This window comes from Nyctibius grandis, chromosome 5 (assembly GCF_013368605.1).
Source record: "Nyctibius grandis isolate bNycGra1 chromosome 5, bNycGra1.pri, whole genome shotgun sequence".
Taxonomy (NCBI): Eukaryota; Metazoa; Chordata; class Aves; order Nyctibiiformes; family Nyctibiidae; genus Nyctibius; species Nyctibius grandis.
In genome coordinates this window covers 71,674,933-71,697,441 of record NC_090662.1, presented here as the reverse complement: position 1 = coordinate 71,697,441, position 22,509 = coordinate 71,674,933, and the positions used below count along the sequence as shown (strand labels likewise).

The following is a 22,509-nucleotide window of genomic DNA, read 5'->3' as shown; positions in this document are numbered from 1 at the left end:
AGCTGGAAACAAGAAGTTATTTGAGTCCCCATCTGGCCTGAGAACTTATAGGGTAGGGGCACAGTAGGATTAGATGTTCAAGAAGAGAGCCAGGAGGTGTGTGAATAGGCTTTCTCATAGAAACAGCTGCAAAGCAGAGAGGGAAGTAGTGGGGATGTGTAATGCCGTGCATTGCTTTGTCTGGGAAGGGAGAAGCTGAAATTCGTGGCATGAAGTGCCAAAACTTTGGGCACTGCTTTAATCTACCACCTGTTCCCAGTTGAAAAGGTTTGATTCCATAACGAGGGTGCTTTTCCCCCTTTTTAAAATAGGAAAATGAAGCCACAGTTGCCGCATCTCCCCTGCTGGTCTGTGTTTGTCCCAGCCCTGTGCCCTATTGCAGCATCCCAGCTTCTGTCCTTTGTGTTGGCCTATTCAGGAGGCAGAGGAAAGGTGCAGAGTCAAAGCCCTGGTCCAAGTGTCCCTGAGCTGGAGGCTGGTGACAGGGTTGAGGCTGCGGGCTCGCACTCAGGGCCTTCCCTTCTTGGGGTTAGGTGAGAGGAGGTGACTCCCTGATTGTGATCTTCCCCTACGCCCATGTGTGAAACAGGTCTAACACAAAACCAGGTAAAACACAAATATTAGTAGAAATAGGCGGGCTCTTGCAGCCACCTTGCATTCAAAGAATGGAAGCAATGAATTAGCTAAGTCACCTCCTGTCACCTTCTCATGACATCCTCAATAAGCCCAGACTTAAACATCATTGTACTTAATCATGCGCCCTGGACTGCAGCAAATAGGAACGTGCCAAGGACTGTGACAGATCAAACACGTTTCATTAAGTATGTGTTATTTTTTCTCTCACATTTGACAGTGCGTGGAGCTCTGATTCTCTCAAAGATGAAGCGGCTGTGCTGCAGCATCTGAATGAACTGATTAGCCAGCTGGCAGGCCTTGCTGCAAGCAGGCAGTGGGGAAAGGGGACTTGCCTGGACTTCAGAAGCTGGGAAAATACTGTCTGGGAGGACCTGATGTTCCACCTCACATTCCAACCCAGCAGGCAAGCTAAGTGAAGGGGGCAAAATAGTGACTGCGAGGACCTCCGTGCTGGTGAGCTGTTGGTGAGCTGTAGAGCTGCTAGCTCTGCACCAGCCAGCATTTAGGGTGCTTGCCTTGATTCGTGGGTTGCACCACCTTCTCTAAAAGTGGGGTTAGAGATTTGTATGAGCCTGTTAGAGGACTGATTCACCTTCACACTCAAGTACAGACCCACACGTGTTGTAGTACTTGGTGGGTTTGCGACAGTGCAAGCCATACCAGTAAACAGGTGTTTTACAGCATATAGACCATAAAGGGCAAAGGCTGGGGAAAAAAGGGAAGTTGCGTTCTTAAGTGCCCTGATGCATCTGCATTTGACTCTGAAACTGGTTGTGCCCACTGCAGTACTGCCCATATATAAGCCCTTACTGGAAATAACTCTAAAAAAACCTCTTAAATTTAATAGGAGACCAGAATCTATCATCTGCAATGTTTCTGAAGAGGCAGCTATATAGCCTGGTGGATGGTCTTCACTGACCCCTGACTGCCCTCCTCTGTGGTTTATGCTCCCCTGTTCTTGCTGCAGCCCCTCTTGCTAAACGCAGTGTTAATGCTTTGCATGAGTTTCAGCCCTCTGCATTCAGAGTCTGTGGAAATCTGCTGCTGATTTCAAAGGGAATAGGATGGGCCCTTCAGCATGAAGGCAGATGGGGGAACAAAGACTGTTGTTGCCCTGGGCATTTAGAGAGCAATTGGTGTATTACACTGTGAGATCTGGTTTCCTTTCTTTACTTGAATGACAGAGGGAGGAAACATGCCTTGTGCCAAAAAACTGCTTGCTTTGCTATGAACATTCAGTAGAATTTGTCTTTTCATACGCAAGCATCTTTCTTTGCCCCAGGGCCTGATATATCCAGAGGGTTAGCATTTAGGAGATAATTTCATTTGTGCTGGGCAACTTACAGAAGCAGATGAGATATGATAACGATGCTGTCTTGTGTGGAGTAAGTGCAAGCATGGCCAATCAGTTCCTGCTCCTGCTTCCCCCTTGTCTCATTGAAAACTACACCAAAACAAGTGCCATGCTGTTTCTAGGCTGCTGGGCCAGTTTGATGTTAGGACTACACTTGATCTTATTCCCAGTTAGGTCAGACTCCCTGGTAGACTCTACTCCTCATGAGATGGCTCATACCCTTAGGCTAGCTCAGAGGGAGATGACTGGAGAGAGACTAAGCACCAGGAGGGAGGGAATAGTTTGCCATCATGGTCCTAGTGCACCATCCTGGTGCAAAAGGTTGATGGATAGGTTTGGTGGTCCTTTCAGGTAGAGGACATCAAGGGTGATGAGGTCTTGCTCACCACTGACTTGCTGACTGGGAGAGGTCCCTGGCCTGAGCCACCTCCAGAGCTGTGCTAGCATTTTGCCTGGGAGAGAGCAAACTGAAATGGTCCGGAGCAGATCCGGGGGCAGTGGAAGAGCGAAGTAGTGTGGGCGATGCAGATTGCTGGCCCTGCTGGAGATGGGGATGTCCCCTTAGGAGGCATGGAAGGAATGATAGATGTGCTTTTTAAAAACCTATCAAACCACCAGCAAACTGAATCTGTAAGTTAATGTGAAGGAACAAAGCCCTGATTTCTTAGCACTCCCAGCTGGTGGGAATGGAAGCAGAGAGACGCTGCTGCTTTGGAGATGCTTGTTTCCAGTGTAGTTTCCTAATCCCAGCATGGGAATGTGTATCCCTTGCTGATGCCAATCACTCCTTCAAAGACCAACTTCTGCTCAGTAATGCCACCAGTGAGATGTAGCTAGAGTTAGGACTTCCCTGGCATAGTTCATCAGCTACCCTGCTCGTGTTAGGTCTATGCTTTCTGGCTGGACTCACATGTGCATCCCTACCTCAGGTAACTCACTAAAGCAAGCTTTTGAGGAGGATTTTTTTTAGCTAAGTCAAAAGGAGTTTTCTCTCTTCACACTTTATCTTCTTCTCATTGTCAAATGCCTGTAATCAACATGAAAATGTCAAAAAGAAGATTCAGTCTGGTCTGTGCGAATTTTGGCTGGATTTAAATTAACTAGACAATTAAAGGACTTAGTGTATGATAGAAAAATGTATCTTGTAACAAGCAGCCACTAACTTTGCTTAATTAAGATGATTCTAAACATAATTCAGGATTTAGTATAGACTGGAGAGTGTTTTCCTTGTGCCACCCTACAGGCCCAGTCACATTCAGCGTGCCTCCTCCAACAGTGACTTCGCTCCGTGTTTCCACGGCTGGGCTTTTTCCTACTAACATTTTCTCTGCAATAATTGAGCTTGTCTAATCTCACTACTCCCTTGCCCAGACATGAAACACCTCACAAGTATGAGCTCCTTTTACTCATCTCAGGGGCTTTTTTTTCCTTGCTCTGTATTCTTTGCAGGGCTGGGCAAAGAGGGAGGATTGGCGCTCGTGCCTGTTTGTTACTGAAGGGAGCCTAGGTCAAATAAGCGTGTGTGCTTTTTGCTGAGATGGCAGGCTGTATGGTAGTGTAATGTGGTGTGTAGGAGGTCAAAGACAGCGCTCCTGGCAATGCCTTGAAGTGAGATGGTAGGTCGTCCATTCTTGTTCAGACCGTTAATCCGTAACATTTCTATCCTGCCCTCTGAAACCACTTCAGAAGGAGACGATTGCTGTATAAAGCACACAGGGAAGGGAAACTCCTTCTGCCCCTGTGTCCCGTTTCATCTCCAGCTCCTTTTCTCTTCCTCTGGACTGCTGTTTCCAAAGTCACAGCCAAGTTTCCAACAACGATGGAGATGCAGAGCATTTAGTCAGGGTGTGCAGGGGCAGATGGAGGTATCCTAAGGCTGGTGGTCTGGGAAGGATGAGGAAGTGGGCTGTGGGAGGGGAAGGGTAAATTCAGGGGTGAGTCCAGTGAAGGGGTGGTGCAGGTGGGCCGATCTCACCTGACCAATGACCTTTCCTCTATCCCTTCAGTACAGACTTTCTGTCCCACAGACATAACTTGGGAAAAACGCTTTGTGCTGATTCTAAAGAAGCCATTTTCCAGAAGATGAAGGAACCTCATGGTGATACTAGGAATACATCTGTTGTGGTGACTGGTCCCCTCCCTCCTCTTCCCACCAGCGTGTCCCGCAGCAGCTCCCTACATCCCATGCTCTGTTTTTCCTCTGTCCCACAGAGCCATGACAAGAGCTGTGTCTAAGGAAGGAGAGCCCAACGAGGCCATTGCAGCTTCTGAAGTGATGAAAAAGGAGGAAATGGAAGAGAGAGGCCAGTGGAGTAGCAAAATGGAGTTTGTGCTGTCTGTGGCTGGGGAGATCATTGGTCTGGGTAATGTGTGGAGGTTCCCGTACCTCTGCTACAAGAATGGCGGTGGTAAGTTCACAGCATGCATGAGTTGTCCTAGGTCTGTAGGCACAACAAGAGGTACGTGCGTGCCTGGGCCCATTTGTCCTACGCCTCATGTGCCTCCACATGCATTCCCTTATTCTCTCCTCCAGCAAGTTAGCTCCTGCCAAAATCAGAAGGAATAAAAACTGAGGAGTGAATCCAGCTCCCCAGCGGGTACTGTTTCTCAAAGCAGCTCTCTGAAGTTTGGATGCTGAATTGAACTTTAGTAACTTTTTAAGGCTCTTGGGCATCTCAAGAAATAGGTGGTCTTCTGAAACCATCAAATGCTGAGAGTGGTCAGAAAGCCATCAGCAACCTCCTTCTATGTAATTCCCTTTTCCCACTCTCTGTGTCACCCCCACCTCACTCACTCCCTTGTTACAGAGGAGGAAAGGCTTTGATGGTGCTGATATCCTTGCCAAGGCCTGATACCCTCTGGAAGGACATTGCTACCTCTTCCCCAGGAACAGTTCTCCCAGTGGTCAACCCACTGCTAGGGAAACTTGTCCCCTGGGAGAGTTCGTTCCCCTTCCCTTTTGTTTCTTGTGTGACTCTTCTCTTCCAATAACACTGCAATAAGATCATTACATGGTTAAAAACTAAACATTCTTATAACAATAAAATGAAGCTGGGAAAGAGGAAGGGAATAATTGACTGTCACTGACTTTTCTTGGTGAATCAAAATCTAAATTTATAAAAGAAAAGGAGGAATAATAAATTACATGTCAAATACATCAATAACTTATCTTTTGTTCTTGTTCTCTAGAGACACCTTGAAATAATGCTTTGTGACTTGCACGTTCCCCCACGCTTTAAACTTCCTTTCTCTGCAGACTGTGCCACAGAGGCCTTTCTTTCCCAAGGTCCTGTGAGCTTTCACACACACAATGGATGAGTGGTTTAGCTGTAGTTCATCCCAGGACTACCAAATTCCTGCCCCCTATTCTGTTACTGGAGTTTATCCAAATCAAGCAGGAGTCAATGCAATGTCTCCTCTGGACCAAATGGGGATTGGATAAGAGGATGGTTAAAGAAAATGGAATTGAGTTTTTCTTGAACCTGGGATGGTTTATGGCAAATCCTCCAGTCTCCTCTGAGGTTTTGATGGTAGGCACTGCAGGCACCAAAAGCAAGTCAGACCTGCACAGGTTAATGAACACTAGTGGTGCATCTGATTGAACAGCCTATTCTGCAGTGACACTTTGAGAGAAGTCATGATTTTTGCATGCAAAATTTCTTCCTGAGCTCAGATGTTAACTTTGCATAGTTTATGCCTATGGTATCTTGTTCAGTCGTCCTTACAATTTGCATGCTAATTAATGAAAGTGAAAAGGCTACTTTTGTTCGTTTTAGATATCTATTGAATAACTTCTTTTTTTTTTTTTTTTAAATTAAACTACTCTGGAATATCTAAGGCTGTGATTCAGAGGCCAACAAGGCCAGGCTTGGGAAAGATTAGGATGGGAGAGACCTTCCCTCACAGCTCACACACCGCTTTTGCAGAAAGTATGCTACTACTGCAGAAGGTACATTTCTCTCTCTAGGGCTCTAGGGAACCAGATGGCTGACAAACTAGTACGGGACAAGGCACTGTCTTTCCCATGACACTCAAAGATATTCTCACCATTGGAAAAGTCCTTGAAATTGCAAAAAAGACATTTTCCACCTATAAATGCCATGTCCCTAGCTCACCCCCTCCCAAACTGGAGACTGCTGTCCTCTCACCTTTCTCCACCTTTGGATGTAGTGAGACGGTTATAAAGCTGTAAAGACAAATGGCATAAAAACAATTGTGCTAACTTGCTGTAAAGCAACCAAATGTAAACTTATCTATAGCTGAACTTTCAAATTTGTCGTGGTTTGACCCGTCAGGCAGCTAAATCGCACACAGCCACTTGCTTGCTCTCCCCCCTGCCCCCCGGGTAAAGGGGGAGAGAATTGGAAAGGTAAAGGTAAAGGGACACGTGGGTCAGGGCAATCCCAAGCACAAATACAGGCTGGGCGGAGAATGGATTGAGAGCATCCCTGAGGAGAAGGACTTGGGGATGATGGTTGACGAGAAGCTCAACATGAGCCGGCAGTGCGTGCTTGCAGCCCAGAAGGCCAACTGTATCCTGGGATGCATCAAAAGCAGTGTGGCCAGCAGGTCGAGGGAGGTGATTCCCCCCTCTTCTCTGCTCTCGTGAGACCCCACCTGGAGTACTGCATCCAGCAATCGTCTTGTCTCTCTTAACCTTCCCAGAGCAGTTACCAGCTGAAACTCCAGTTGTGATCTCCTCCCCAGCTTGCTGCCTGGTTGATTCTGTGTGATTCTGTGTGTGTGTGAGACCCAGCACTGAAAGGGGCCCCCAGAATCAGACCCTCTTACCTTATGAGTCAATAACAAGTTCAGGATGCTGAGCAATTAGATCAAATTTTGTCCTGGTTTTGGCTGGGACAGAGATAATTCTCAGTAGCTAGAATAGTGTTGTGTTTTGGATTTAGTAACTGGTAACTGCTCTGGGAAGGTGAATAGACACAAGACAACAGAGGTGTAAGAGAGCCCTCATTACTCAGAGGCCAAAATGGATCAACCTCTGGGACAAATGGTATCAGAGGAGAGGACCTGGGACCTGCTGTAAGTCTCATCTGTGTGCAGGAAAATGAAACTGTCTTGCAGATTCGGCGTACAGATAGACGTCTTGCAGCATTGAAAGCAGCAACTGCCTCTAGCTCAGCATATGCAGTTCCCATTCCCTGCTCTACAAACCTGGGCTGATGCCATGAACCAGCCTCCCTCCCTCTGGCCCCTGCAGCTACAGCACAGCTGTGTTTAGGGGAAATTTGGATGTTGCTTGTTATTGTAACATTGTTGGCTTAAAAACAAGGGGAAATGCTCCTAGTTGCTAGTTGTCATGGGAAGGAATTTCAGTGTGAGTGCCTGTGCTGGCAGGGGAGGAGGGGGTCTGGGGGACAACATCTGGCTCGGCTGAGAGAAGGGCCCTCATCTTGGCTGCAAACACCCAAGATGCTCTCCAGGCACTGGCGGTGGGAGGTACTCATGACCAAATTTTACTGTATGGGATGGCAAGGCCTCGACAGTTGTTCCAGCGTGGAAGGCAGTTGCCTTGGCCTGTTTGGAGGGGAATGAAAGTGTGAAAACCTACAGTAATGATGGGGAGAAAGACTGTGAGGTGACAGAAGGAAGGTCAGCAGTGAAAGTGAGATCTCAGGAGCAGTTTTGAGCAGAACAGCGAAAATATTGCATGTTTCAGTTTGGCAGCAGAACTGAAAGAAGGAAAAAAAGGTTCAGACAGCTGAAGAGGGCATTAAACCTTTTTTTCTTTTTCTTGGGGGGGTGTGTTTGGATTTTCTGATGCTTTGTTTTTGTTGCTCATTGTTTCTGGAAAAAACCCTGCTCTCTTTCCCCTTCCTCTTCCATTTCATGAAGGGTTAATCTGAGGGCTATTTCAGGCTGATTTCTCTTAAGACATTTCTCTATACTTTAATGAAAAATTGAATTTGAAGAGAGAAGTTAAACTTTTTCATTTTGAAAATGCTGGAAAGATACTCTATTGCCCTTCCCCTATTTCCATTCTTTTGGTGCAAACTGCTTTTCAAATTTGATATGAAATATGTCTCAAGAAAATTTGTATTCTGGCAAATTTATTACTTATGAAGAAATATCACCAGCGTCCAGGTTTGTATCCTCTGGGCAAGTGGGAGTGTTGCTGTGACGCCTGGGAAAGCCAGAACAAATGTGGTTATGTGAAACAAGGACTTCTTTTGCTTCGCCTGACTCCTGCTGAAAGCTAGAATGTGGTCAGGAGAGTGAAGCAGGGAGAACTTCTCCAGTGCTGACCTGTTTTATCCCCTTGCCTGGCTACTCCTTACCTCTAGTTTTTGGCCAGAACCAAATGCAGAAGTACTGCAGTAGCACAAGACAGACCACGCCTGTATTTTTTTCTGAGAAATGGCGCTGTTGGAGACCTTGTTTTTTAGCAGAGGTTGCACAGTTAATTCAGAGAAATACTGGTGTTTATCTAGCTGGATTCAGCTGTGGCCCGAGGTACCTGGCAAGGAGTGGTGGGGATAAAGTTTTGAAGAAGTTTCTGAGGCAGCATCTTACCCCTCTCTGCAGGAGCCTTCCTCATCCCTTACCTCATCTTCCTCTTCACCTGCGGGATACCCCTGTTCTTCCTGGAGACAGCAGTGGGGCAGTACACCAGCCAGGGAGGGGTCACTGCCTGGAGGAAGATCTGTCCCATCTTTGAAGGTCAGTCAAGTTACAGGAATTACTGGCAGCACTTTCTACAGAGCCTTTTTCTGAAATGCTTTCTTTTTTTTTTTTTTTCTTTCTCCTTTATTCTCCCTCCCTTCCTCTCTCTCCTAGCCTTGTTATCCCTCCTGGTGACTGCTATTTGTGCAGGGGCAGTACCATGGCCCCCCGTAGGTGACTGAAGGTGTGTGGTGCTGGCTGGGGGCTGTGCTGGTCCAGCTGAGCTACGTTCTCTGCTTTGAGATGCTCAGAGCCCGGGAGAGAGGAGAAGCAGGATGGCCAGCAAGAAGGAGGAAGAGGATGGAAGTGTCAACACACAAACATCTGCATGTAGTCTGGGATAAATACTTAAGGGAGAAGAAGATGAGGAAAACTGGTTGGCTTATGGCACTTTCGCTGCCCATCACTGTGCCCAGGGCTGCTGTGGTAGCATTTGCAGGCTGGTGTCCTGCAAACTGGGAGGAATCACACTGCACACACTGGTCTGACAGCCCAGACATGGGCTGGGGTTGTGGTTAAGGCACAGGTATAAGAACCAGGACTCCTGGGGCCTAGGGGATGTTGTTTAATAGCATTAGTATGTTGATGAATGTAATGTCCACAATTCATCTGCTTGAGGGTAGGAAGGCTCTGCAGAGGGATCTGGACAGGCTGGATCAATGGGCCAAGGCCAACTGTATGAGGTTCCACAAGGCCAAGTGATGGGCCCTGCACTTGGGTCACAACAACCCCATGCAACACTACAGGCTTGGGGAAGAGTGGCTGGAAAGCTGCCTGGCGGAAAAGGACCTGGGGGTGTTTATTGATGGCCAACTGAATATGAGCCAGCAGTGTGCCCAGGTGGCCAAGAAGGCCAACAGCATCCTGGCTTGTAGCAGAAATAGTGTGGCCGCCAGGACTAGGGAAGTGATCATCCCCCTGTACTGGTGAGGCCACACCTCGAATACTGTGTTCAGTTTTGGGCACCTCATTACAAGAAAGACATGGAGGTGCTGGAGTGAGTCCAAAGAAGTGCAATGAAGCTGGTGAAGGGTCTAGGGCACAAGTCTTATGAGGAGCAGCTGAGGGAACTGGGGTTGTTTAGTCTGGAGAAGAGAAGGCTGAGGGGAGACCTTATTGCTGTCTACAACTGCCTGAAAGGAGGTTGTAGCGAGGTGGGACAAGAGGAAACAGCCTCAAGTTGTGCCAGGGAAGGTTTAGATTGGATATTAGGAAAGATTTCTTCACCAAAAGGGTTGTCAAGCATTGGAACAGGCTGTCCAGGGAAGTGGTTGAGTCACCATCCCTGGAAGGATTTAAAAGATGGGTAGATGTGGTGCTTAGGGATGTGGTTTAGTGGTGGACTTGGCAGTGCTAGGTTAATGGTTAGACTTGATGATCTTAAAGGTCTTTTACAACCAAAATGATTCTATGATTCTATGATTATTACCCACATTTTGCAGACAGAGAAACCTATGCTCATGCAGATTAAAGGCCTTGTCTATGTCTTTGTTTGGGGTTAAGCTCGATGTCTTGGGAATTGGTTGACAGCCCCATCCTCACTTCCTTTGCCTTCCTTCACAGGAATTGGATATGCCTCACAAGTCATCGAGTGCTATCTGAATGTCTACTACATCATCATCTTGTCCTGGGCATTCTTCTACCTGTTCAGCTCCTTCACCACAGTGCTACCGTGGGCCACCTGCAATAACCCCTGGAACTCAGGTACACCTTCCCTTTGTCAGCTTCTAGCTCCTTCCCAATTCCCAGAAATTATCTGGGTTTTGTAGAAAATATTTTTTATTCAGCTAAAAAGCTCTCATGAGCTGCAATGTGGCTAGGGACTCCTGCAAAGGTGACTGTTTTCATTCACCATGGGCAAGTGTCAGGAAGGGTGAGCGGTATGACTGTATGCCTAGCAGCAGGGGACAGTAAAACGATTTCCGCATGGAGATGTTTTGGTCATTGAGGTTTCAGTGAAAAATCTTCATTTTCTGGCAAGCAGGAGAGGTAAGTGGGTTGGGGGAGTTTTCAAGCCAATCTAGAGTTCTTCTCATGTGGCAGGAGCTTTTCATTATCTCTGGTACAACAATTTATCTAAAGTTCCCTTACTTTGGCCCACTTCTTCAGAGTTACTGGGACAGTTGCTGCCATGTACTGAACAGTTTCCTTTGTGCACTCAGCTTCTGGCTAAATCAGGCCAAGCCTGCACTGGAGGATTTTGCCAGTACGAGTCTCCCAGTGCAGTAACCAGTAACACAAAATAATAAAGACACTGTTTTTCTGGTTTAATCACATCCATACAAGCCTTTATACCATTACATTGGCCAGGGGTCTCATCTCCTCATGCCCACAATTCACATAACTGTGCCCAGCAGAGAAGACCTGCCTTTGGTTTTATTCAAGGCACTTGGGCTGTGCCCGGGAAGATGGGGTAGATATGAGGTAATCCTCATGGACCTGATGTCCTTGACAGGCCTCTTTTACCATGTTGAACAGGCTGTTTTTCTTTCAGTGGAAAGCCAGGCTGGAAAGAGCTTTGGCAGCAGCTTGGTTCCCTCCCTTTTTCTCTCAGGTCAGAGGATTAATTTCTACGATGTGTTAAATTTCTCCACCTTATGGGCCATTAACTCACAGCTTCCTCTGCCCCTTCATCCCAGCAGGGGTAACCAGGCTTTTAAAGAGTGGACCTGATTCCTTCAGCTCCTCCAGAATGGGTTTGTTTGCGAGGAAAGCCACAGATGTCCTCTTAACAGGCAGAAGGTTCCCAGCCAGAGCTGGGCTTCCTCGATTTTCCGGTGGATTGTCTTTTGCTTGCCAAATGCAAGATGAGGTGCATTTCTTGGATGCAGGCCATCTCCTCTGGTTTTGGTTATTTCACGCTATGTGACAGGATTGGGGATGGCAGAGTGGAACATGAAGGCATCTGTGGCGTGTGCAAACATATGCATGCATGTGTGTACAGGGAATGGTGCGTGGTGTGGGAGGAGAATGGGATTTTCTATCCTGGCTACTCATAGCTGCTGTCCCTCAATAATCTATATTTTGCAGCCATCTGGTTTCCATTTGGCAGGGAATTGCTCTCTTCTTCCCCTCTCCCCTTCCCAAAGTCCTCTGGCTACTACTGGACTGGGATTCGTAGGTGGGGAGAGCAAGAGTTTAATGAGATGCTTAATGACATACAAGAGTTTAATGAGATGCTCTATAGCATGGGGCGAAGGGTTTGTGTGCTGCCAGAGTGAGGGTTAGCATATAGAAGGGAAGGAGCATCCCTCATGGAGGAGCCTTGGAGAATTTCTCTGGCTCATCATCTTCCTTTTCTTTTGGTAGATCTTTGTGTGGATATTCTGAATAGCTCCAGCCTGGACAACAGGACCTTGCCTGCGAGTGCCACAACCCCAATGATTGAGTTTTGGGAGTACGTGATCGCTTTCCCTCTGTTCAGGCTCCTCTCTCATCCGAAAGCTGCAGCTGTAGGAGTACCCGAGCGGAGGGCTGTCCATCTCTGTAGGACCAAGCGAGGTGCCACATGTCAAACCCAAACATGGGGAACACAATATACCAAGCTGCGAAGGAGATCGGCACAGAGCCCGGGGGCACGAGGATTACATACACCCCAAAGGCAGCTCACAGTGTGCCTGCCCAGGGGTGTTCATGTGTGCACACACATGTTCCCTTTCTGGTACTGAGGTGCCTGGGTAAGTGTGGCCACAGAAAGAGGCACCAAAAGAAGATGAGGACTTGCTGTAAGCAGGGGTACTTGTGTTGGGTGTTGCAGGCCACTGTTGGTAGGCAAGCATGTGAGGCCAGGGCAGACTTAACAATTCTCTCCAGTGAGACAGAAAGGGACATAACTGCCTTTTCCCTTCTTCTGACCATGTCTTGCTTGGTGCCTAAGGGAAGTGGTCCATCAGGCTGCTCAGGCTTATCCCTGGAGAGCAGGGATCTGAGGCACATGTGTAAGATGCCAGAGAGGGGCTTGGGGAGGTTTGATCATGGGACTGGAGGCAATAAAACACCTCTGAGGGAGAGGTCCTACAGCAGACCAGACAGTGTTCCAGAGAAGATCATCACTGCAGCCTGGAGAGGTTGTAACGTCTGCTGGCACCACACTACCTCTCCACACTCAACTGGGGAAGGTCTCATAAAGAAGAGGGGTGCCAGGGGCTCAGCTTCAGCACTCTTTTTTTCCCATTTATGTCTCCTAAAGTGCCTCTGAGAGGCTTGAGTGTCCTTTGTCCTTTGCAGCCACCACAGGGCACACAGAAGTTGACATGTGCCCATGGGTGCAGAAAGAGTCTGTACAGTGCTGGACTCACTCTCCTGCCCTATTCTTTGCATATACTGTTTAGTGAGAGCTGTGACCCCTCTGAAATGATTGTTCAGTTTTTCTGCAGAGGTTGCAAGGGCAAGGGATCCCTGAGGGGACTTGTTTGGAGAAGGGTGTGCAGAGGAATCATAAGTGTGGGGTTGGGCTTCTGGGGACTGTATGAGCATGTGGCCCACCTTTGTGATGGTGAGTCTTCAAGGAGTGAAGCTGAAGGAAGTTCATGGGAATCATAAAGGCCATTTATGCTTATATATAGGGTGTCCATAGTATATGGGCAGAACAGAGGAAGAGCGGTAGCCATCAGATGATGATGGCATTGGTGGCCTGCTTTGGATTGAGTAGTGTCTGCTGGGCAGCTGCCAGGGTGGGGGAGAAAAGTGGGACAGGTGGTGATTTCGTGCTGCATGTGTCTGATGGACACAGCCCCATGGGCTTGGAGAGTGGGAGGGCTCAGGCCAGACACAGGGCACGGTGGAGCAGCATCAGCAGGAATGACAGAGAGGGGAGCTCTAAGCAGAGCTGGGGTGATGGCTCACTTGGCTGGGAGCCCTGTGCATATGCTTTGTGGGTGGTCTGTTAAGTCTTTGGATGGGGTAATATGGGAAAGGTCTGTACAGATGAGTGAGGTCTGAGGTGTTAATGCTTCTCTCCCTGTCCCTGGACACTGGCAGGAAGCGAGTCCTGGGGCTCACGGATGGTATTCACAAACTGGGCACTGTGCGCTGGGAGCTGGCTCTGTGTCTCCTGCTGGCGTGGATCATCTGCTACTTCTGCATCTGGAAAGGGGTCAAGTCCACAGGCAAAGTAGGAACAGAGATTGTCCTCCTGGTCCATAAGTCTCCTTGTACTTATCTTACATTTCTTCCCCAATCTCTTTTCCCTCTTCATGAAGTAGAGGCAGGAGACACACAGCACCAAAGTCAAACCTAAATCCTGGTGGGGCCATGCTGATTTACACCCTTTGTGTTTGACCCATAAGAGGAAGAATAAAAGAGTAGGTCAAACAGGGAGTGGAGAACAGGGAAAGACCTGGGAACTGAGGGGAGTCTTGGGTCACCTTTTCCCTTGCAGACACCCACAGTAGCTGATGGATACTCCTCAAGTGCCCTTGGGAATCATCCACACACCAGTGTGTTGTCCTGGTGTGTCTTGCTGGTGTTTTTAAAAAGATCCTCTGCAGTGGCAAACTTCCTATCCCTGGAAGGGATAACACTTGAGCAAAATAGACAAGCTGCTGCCTGTAACCAGCTCAGTGAATAGAAAATGAATCTCTCCTGCTTCTTTATCCTGCAAAATACTTGGAGTGGGAGAGGTGTCTTTGTGCTTTCCTTTGTACTCTCCCTGGCTCTGTGGTTTTTGGCTCAGTGGGTCACTTTCTGCATTTTGCTAGTGAGGCTGGAGCCAATGCTCCCTCCTGATGTTGATCCCGTAGATCAGGTGGACTGGTTATCCTTCTGGAGTGAATTAGTGTGTGATGCCTTGGGATGGGTGTTAAGGATGCTGCTATGGCCTTGACTTGTTCAGAACCTCCTTCCTCCCTGGAGCTGCAAAGAGATGGGTGGGTCGTTAATGATGGTTGGGCCTTGTGGATGTCCAGGGGATGTCCCAATAGCAAAGGGAGGGGAACCAATTTCTGCAACAGACTTCTTCCTTCAAATCACTATCCCTAGTATTGGCAGGTGTTCCCTATAGTACTGGCCACCCGTGTTTCAGTGTCAAATCCCATCTCCCACCTTAAAACTGCAGTGGGCACTCATTTTAACAGAGCAAGACAATAGCTTGCTCTGCTCGCTAGGTTTCTCTCAGTCTTTGCTGATGACTGGCTCTTGCTGGCGCTGACCTGCTGTCACCATTTCTCAAGGAGGGAGAGCCAGAGTCCACATCTACGGGGAGAGGGGATGCTCTGCATTTTGAATCTTAAATCTCTGATGCTCCCTGGTTTGAACACCACAGTGTCATCTTCACAAGAGGTATCATTCTGATCTTGGGAAATTGGGTCTGAGAGGTTGTTTGATCTGCATGGAAGTGCAATTAAGTCATCCCAGGTTCCCTTCAGCTCTCAGCCCTCTCCACTGAGTCTCTCCTTTGCCTGGTGCTGCCCTAGTGTGCAGAGCTTGCCTGTACAAGGAGAAAGCTACAGAAGTTCAGTCAGGCTGGTTGGGCTGCTTGGGTTTGCAAAGTCAGACCAGAAAGTGAGAGCAAACAGTGAGTGCAGGTAGCAGCTGTAATGGTTTTTCTGGGATGACAGAAGGTTTTTCCATCATAAATTTTAGGATACAGGGCTTACTTTTTACCAGTCAGATGTTATGGACATGGTGCAGCAATACAGGGTGGGGTTTTTCTATCATCCCAAGACACACCACAGATCAGACAGGCCAGTTGTCTTCTCTGCAGGTAGTAATTTTGCGTTTTACAGGGCACTGTCAAAAAAAAAATTCATCTCCTTCCTTCTTTTCCCTCCCTGACTATGTATTAGGATAAGCAGCAGGGAGGTCCCAGGAATTCTGAGTAGGTGCATAATTTTGTTTAAGAGCTGCAGACTAAACAGGATGTTGTGCTTGACTGAGAGGCTGCTCCAATCGGATAACCCTGGCAGACCTTTGTGTTTATGCTTCTGTAATTTACAGAGTCCAAACTTAAAGAAACAATAGACACCTCAGGAAAACAATTTCAAATGACTCCGGGAAGACTCATTTTCTTTAAAAGCCTTTTTCTTTTATTCATTTTGCCCACTCTTGTGCTCTTTCCGTGTTTCCTTTCCTTATGCATTCAGCTGATGCATATAAATGTTCCCCAGAAGTGATTTCTGAAGGTAGTTTTTAGTACTTGTGCCAAAAGTGCTCGCATTCTCATTCAATCTGGGAACAGCAAAAGTGCCATGTACTGTGACTTATTTGACCAATTATCACTAAGCAGAAAAAAACGACATTTTTAGGCCCCTCACTATGAATCCATAGAGTAAACAAGCTTTCACATTACTTGAATGAATTTTAATAATGAATAAATGTTAGGAAGTTGCAACTTGCTCACGGATATTTTGCAAATAGAAAAAAAAATATGTTACATTAGGCAATGGATTAGAGATGATTAATTCTACTGTAATATTTATTTACATCACACATAAGTGAAAAGAAGGTTTTACAAAAAGAATGGTCTGCATTTTCTTTAAAGGCTTTGAGGTGCCCCACTGAAGGGATGGGAGAGCCACATGAGCACCCCCCTGGAAATGAGACCCCTTGGAGCTGTCTCAAATTGGGCAGCAAATTTGCTATTTAATTTGGAAAACTTTTGCTGGGAAAAGGACCATTTTAATAACTCCTCATTAAAACTCAGTGACAGGAAAAGATCTAGGTTTCTTCTGCAGCTCTAGGAAGATGAAGAGAACAGCTGGAGAGCAGGGAAATTACACTGACTGGAAAGAGAAAATAAAGCAGAGCAACCAGTGGCAGAGCCTTGGGTGAGGAACAAAATGTAGATTAACTAAATCACTGGTGAGGTGTAACCTTGATTAATTTCTTCCCCACCCTTCTTCTATGCTTGCAGTAGCAGCTATAGCCAACAGCAGGGTCCAGGGACGTTTGCTGGGATGGGGGTCTGCAGATGAGATGATGCCTGCACCCCTCCCTGCTGACCCTCCTTCCTCTTGTTTCTCTGCATCCACAGGTTGTTTACTTCACTGCCACCTTCCCTTATGCGATGCTTATCATCCTGCTGGTGCGAGGAGTCACGCTGCCGGGTGCTGCTGAGGGGATCATCTTCTACCTGAAGCCAGACATTTCCAGGCTGGCAGACCCACAGGTGGGTGGGGGTGAGGCAAGTGCTGGCCATGGGAAGGTTTCCAGTGCCCTGGCCCTTGGATCTGCTGCTAGCTGAGGATCTAGCTGTCTTCTCTGAAAGGAGACCGGTGAACCAGTGAGACCTCCTTAAAAGAGCTGAGAGGGATCTAGTCCCCCTGCACAGCACAGCCTTTTCGCTCGTGCATCTGCAGCATAAGGGCATATTATGTCATTTCCACTCATGGGCTCAGCGAAACCAGAAGAGTATATGAAATATTCAGCACGTAACAGCTGGTTTTGCTGGGTCTTAAACACAAATAATTAAGGGGGGGGGGGGGGGGGGCGGAAATAATCTACTGCTTTTCATTTTTTCTGTCCTGGTTAGCACTTTGTTTGTCTCCAATAGGGCTCTCCCAGCGAGCGCAGGGCCCCTGTGCTTGCAGAGATAAAATGCACACACGTAACGTGGGCTGTGCCCCAGCTGGGCAGCAGGTTCCCTTCACCTGTCCCAGGGACTGTTCCCACCTGCCTGGGTCAGGGGCTGGCCAAAGGATCATCCCCTGCCACCACTTGTTGGATCTCATGGAACCCCCCCACCCCCGCGACAGGGAGGATGCTGTGTAGCCAGGGAGGGCAAGTCCAGATTAGGGCAGACGGTGCAGCCAAACCCAGGACCTGCAAGGTAGCCCAAGTTGGCAGGAGGTGGGCAGCACCCTTGGAGGCTGCACAGGGCAGGCAGCAGGACCCCCCCTTGGAGGATCCTCCCTGGGGTGTCTGCTCTGGCACCTTTCTGTAGCAGCAGGTTGCTTCCCTTCCCCACATGTGCTCAGCAGCGCTGTGCAGGCTGCCTCCACCATCCCAGGGAGGTGTTAATGCAGACACCGCCCCCCCCCCCCCTCCCCCCGAAGAGATTTAAATGACATTGCTGCTAATTATCCCACTGCTGAACCTTTTCATGGAGGCAGCCAAGCAATATGCTTAGCCCACAGTCTCAGCTTACCTCCCGCAACTTCCCAGATGGCCAAAGCCCCAGCTGCTCCCAAAACAGCTGTGAAACACACTGTCTTCCCCCAAATGGCTTTCAGATGCAATTATGTGTTGTCAATACAAAATCTGTGGTGCGCTGAACGCAAAGTGGCAGCTGAACGTAAATGGCATTTTAATATCAAAATTAATAACAGGGGGGTGACTGGGGCTGAGTGTGTTTTATTCATGGTCAGAGCTTATTCACTAAAACTCTCCCTATCTGTCACAGCCTAACTAAAGCCGACATGGTCTTTCCAGGCTGCTGCAACCCAGCATAGCAGGAGCAAGAGATCCTGCTGCTGAGTTTAGGCAGAATGTGGGCTTTGGTGTAAAGCGGGATGTGTGCCCGTGCCCGTGCCTGAAGGGCTCCCACGTACGTGCTCATCTGTGAGAGATCCGGGTGAATTTAAGCAGCAACGCCTGGGCTGGGATTTTTTGAAGGCTGCGAAAGTGCAGCTGCCTGGATGTTTGCAGCTGGGGGCTGCTTAGAGGAAAAAGAGAGTGAGAGGGAACACACAGACAAACAGAAGGGTGGGCTCTTTTCCTACCTGCCTGCTAACTTGCAGCTCAGGGCTTTCCCTGGGAGGGTGTGAGAGCAGAGCTGCAGTTCAGCCCACAACACACTGAGTGAAGGGACTCCCCCGTGGGGGAGAGGGCTGGAGCAGCGATGAACAAGCCCACTCAGCTTTTCCCATGCAATGCCAGCACAAAGGGGAACCTGGGTGCACGACACCCCACTGGCCTGAAATCTCTCAGCCTGGCAATTTTCTGCCCTTCACCCTGCACAGCGGCCTCAGAGGTGTGGGAAACTAGACTGGGGAGCAGGGAGGGGAGTACATTGATCATGCAAAGGACTCACTGGCCCTCATTTGGGACGACTCACCAGTGGCTCTGCGAACCCTGAGCCATGTAGGTACCACAGACATCTGCCGTGTCAACTTCAGCCAGACCCATGCTATCAGGGATGCCATCTCCACCCAGAATGCAAAGGCAAGGGATGGAGAAGTGGTGTCACCTTGAATGGGATGTGAAAATACAGTCCCCTCAGGAGACTTTTCCTAGAGGACTTTCAGTCCTATAGCTCAGGGAGGTATCCCAGTTTCTGCATCCACTGAGCCCCTCTCTGTCTCATGGGGTTTATTCTGCATGGATGGAGGGGTTGTAGCTAGACAGGGCACAGCCATTTATTTTGTTGCCAGGTCTGGAGACCACTGACCTTCTCTGTTCCAGGTCTGGATGGATGCAGGCACTCAGATCCTCTTCTCTTATGCCATCTGCCAGGGGTGCCTGACAGCTCTGGGCAGCTACAACAAATATACCAACAACTGTTACAGGTAAGAGGAGCCTGGACTCTTCACAGAATCACAGAATCAGCTAGGTTGGAAGAGACCTCTGTGATCATTGAGTCCAACCTTTGACCTAACACCACTGTGTCAACTAGACCATGGCACTAAGTGCCACATCCAGTCTTTTCTTAAACACCTCCAGGGATGGTGACTCCATCACCTCCCTGGGCAGCCCATTCCAATGTCTAATAACCCTGTATGTGAAGAAATTTTTCCTAATGTCTAACCCGAACCTCCCCTGGTGCAACTTGAGGCTATGTCCTCTAGTCCTGTTGCTAGTTGCCCGGGAGAAGAGGCCGACCACCACCCCGCTACAACCTCCTTTCAGGTAGTTGTAGAGAGTGATAAGGTCTCCCCTCAGCCTCCTTTTCTCCAGGCTAAACAATCCCAGCTCCCCCAGCCGCTCCTCATAGGACATACACTCTAGACCCTTCAACAGCTTTGTTGCCCTACTCTGGACTTGTTCCAGCACCTCGATGTCTTTCTTGAAGTGAGGATCCCAAAACTGAACACAGTATTCGACGTGTGGCCTCACCAGTGCGGAGTACAGGGGGATGATCACTTCCCTAGTCCTGCTGGCCACACTATTCCTGATACAAGCCAGGATGCTGTTGGCCTTCTTGGCCACCTGGGCACACTGCTGGTTCATGTTCAGCTGGCTGTCCACCAATACCCCCAGGTCCTTTTCCACCAGGCCACTTCATACCCTTCTGGAAATTTGCTCAGAGACAAATAGCACAGAGCTGCATCTAAGGTGGGCTCTACCCTCAGCGGAGACCTTGGGTCATGCTGCTTTGACTAACGAACTGCTCAGAGTGTGGAAGCTGCAGAGGACTCAGTGTAGGGATGAAGAGTGGCTGGGGGAACACAGGAGCTCCAGAAAATGGTTTTAATAGTGCTCTTCCACATGAGTCAGTGTGGAAACGGGAGAGAGTGGAGGAGGGGGAGGAATGAAAATGGAGAGTGTCTCCAGCCACTGTGGAGACACCATGGGCTATTTTGACAGGGTGAGTGAGCAGGGGTGGCATGGCCAGCTCTGCCTTCACTTGCTAGGCAGGGGAGGTGGTACAAAGATGATGGCTGGGCCCCCTGTCTCCAGTGCTTTACTACCATCAGGGTAATGTACTGCCAGTGGCATTTTGATCCTATCAGGAGATTAATCAAGTCTGTCTGGACTCCTCCTTGCCCTTGGATGACAGATCTATTTTATCCATGACCTGACATGGAGCTCAGTGAAGCCATTAGGACCATTTCTGACACCTTCCACAGAGCCCTGAAGAGCAGGGGCTTTGTTATTCCTTCACGTATTGCTCCAGCATGGATGGGAAAATGTAATCATACTTGGGAGACATCAATCATCTCTCCTCTTCTTCTGTTCTTCAATAGGTGCTGCCACAGCTGTTGGTCAGGCAATTAGTACTTTCCCTTGGCTCTCCTGAAATGTATCTATCTGTCACCAATGGAGCGGTGTGCTGATGCCTTCCTCTAATGCCTTAGGTGCCCTGGACTGGCAGCTTAGCTCTGGGTGGCTCAAATGTGCTGGGTGTCCACACTGCCCCATAGCAGCTGACAGTGTGGGTCAGCTCTGGCAGCTGCCCAGGCGGAATCCCTGGCTGTGAGGTTTCCAGCCCAGCCAGCTCAGACTGGTGCCCTGTTTTTGCAGGGAGCAAGTGCACAAATGTTTCAGGACAAGTAGCACAGCACGTTCCAGACTCCATCTGAGCATAGTTAATAAAGACAGTGTAGACACAACCATTGTCAGGTGAGGATTTTTGTTAACCAATTAGTCCTTGTTTTACCAGACCTGCTGAACCTGTATGTGTTCATGCTTTCAGGTGCTCCCCTTTCTTGACTGTTTACTTTGCAACTTCTTCCCTTTCCTGATTTGCTGTTTTCCTCATTTTCTCTGTTGTTTTTCTTATTCTCTTGACTCCTGTCAACTTTTCTGTTGCCATGTCCCTCCATATATCATTGTGGCATCCTATTCACAAGCCACTAGTGGTGCCCCGTGTCTCTCTTTGTGCCACATATAGTCCTATAACTCTTGAACAGTGGGATACAAGGTAGGTAGGCTGATTTTCGGCTCTGTTCTGAGCTTTTTACTTCTGAGGGAGTTCAAGAGCAGCATTGCTGTTCTTTCATCCATGCTGTCCAACTGGGGAAGCTGAGTACAGACATGATCCCAAGTGGGCCCATTCTGTACCAGGAAACACTGATTTCTCTCTTGTCTCCCCCCTGCAGGGACTGCATCATGCTCTGCTTCCTGAACAGTGCCACCAGCTTCATTGCTGGCTTTGCCATTTTCTCTGTGCTGGGCTTCATGGCTCAAGAGCAGGGTGTACCCATTGCAGAAGTGGCTGAATCAGGTAGGTTTTTCTGGAAGACTTCAGAGCCAAGGCGAAACAGAAAGCCTGAGGCAGGGAGGACTTTTCTGAAGTGAAGCCCAATATGTTATCTACATCCTCTATCACTATGGGTGTCTACAGTGAGGTCTGCAGGATCAGTGCTCCCTGACACAGCTTTCAGCCCTGTGTGGGCAAGGAACCATGGCGATATGAGCTTTGAAGCAGTATGTGAGCTCACTCTGTGCTGCAGAGTGGTGGTGGCAGGCAGTGGTGTGGGGGCACACGTGGTCATCCTGTGGTCTGTTGGCAGGTCCTGGCCTGGCTTTCATAGTATTTCCAACGGCAGTAACGATGATGCCTGTCTCTCAGCTCTGGTCCTGCCTCTTCTTCCTCATGCTGATCTTCTTGGGACTGGACAGCCAGGTACAGTAAACACTCCCTCCTCATCTAACCCCCAGGTGCCTGTCCCCACCCTGAGCACTCCCCAAGGTCATGGGAAAGGTGGTTATGTGCTTTGCTGGTACCTCAAATACGTTCTCCACGTTGTCCGCAGCACTTTCACGCTGGGATCTCAGAGCCAGGGCTGATAGAAAGCCAGTGGTTATGTGTGCTGGCATCTCTGTTTGGCATCCTTCTCTCTGTGTGTATGTGAGGGTGTCCCAGCTACAACCCCTCCCACCTCTGTGCCAGCACCAAAACCGTGCACACTGTGGAGCAAGGCCCGGCACAGAGCAGGGCAGTCTGGGAAGGGGAATGGGGCTGTTTTCTCCCAGCTGCATCTCACCAGAGCAATCCTTGTATGCTCTCCTCACTGGTGTGCTCATCTCTTACCTTCCCATACCTCTGTTATGCCAGGAGCAAAACCCAGCAGAGCACCCTGCGAAGCGCAGTGTGCAACCCTGGTGTGCTGGCACAAGGGCAGCAGGGGATGTCCTGCCAGGCTGCCAGGCAGGGTGCTCTGCTCAGGCTCCACTTTGCAGCACCTCAGCCTCTGCACCTGCAGAATGCGGTCTCTTTCCTCTGTTTGTCTGGGTCA

At 48.8% G+C, this 22,509-nt stretch overlaps 1 protein-coding gene across 1 annotated transcript in view; it reads left to right on the top strand.

The window, feature by feature from the left end:
• Positions 1 to 4,201: 4,201 nt before the first annotated feature.
• The window catches only part of LOC137663535 (sodium- and chloride-dependent betaine transporter-like), a 31,870-nt gene continuing 13,562 nt past the window's right edge, over positions 4,202 to 22,509 (top strand). Inside the window, exons 1-9 of the mRNA XM_068400876.1 lie at positions 4,202 to 4,398; positions 8,534 to 8,668; positions 10,235 to 10,375; positions 11,981 to 12,068; positions 13,652 to 13,784; positions 16,644 to 16,778; positions 19,013 to 19,116; positions 21,370 to 21,494; positions 21,784 to 21,896. Coding sequence (XP_068256977.1) covers positions 4,206 to 4,398; positions 8,534 to 8,668; positions 10,235 to 10,375; positions 11,981 to 12,068; positions 13,652 to 13,784; positions 16,644 to 16,778; positions 19,013 to 19,116; positions 21,370 to 21,494; positions 21,784 to 21,896 — 1,167 coding nt within the window. The 5' untranslated portion in view covers positions 4,202 to 4,205. The remainder of the gene's footprint in view (positions 4,399 to 8,533; positions 8,669 to 10,234; positions 10,376 to 11,980; positions 12,069 to 13,651; positions 13,785 to 16,643; positions 16,779 to 19,012; positions 19,117 to 21,369; positions 21,495 to 21,783; positions 21,897 to 22,509) is intronic.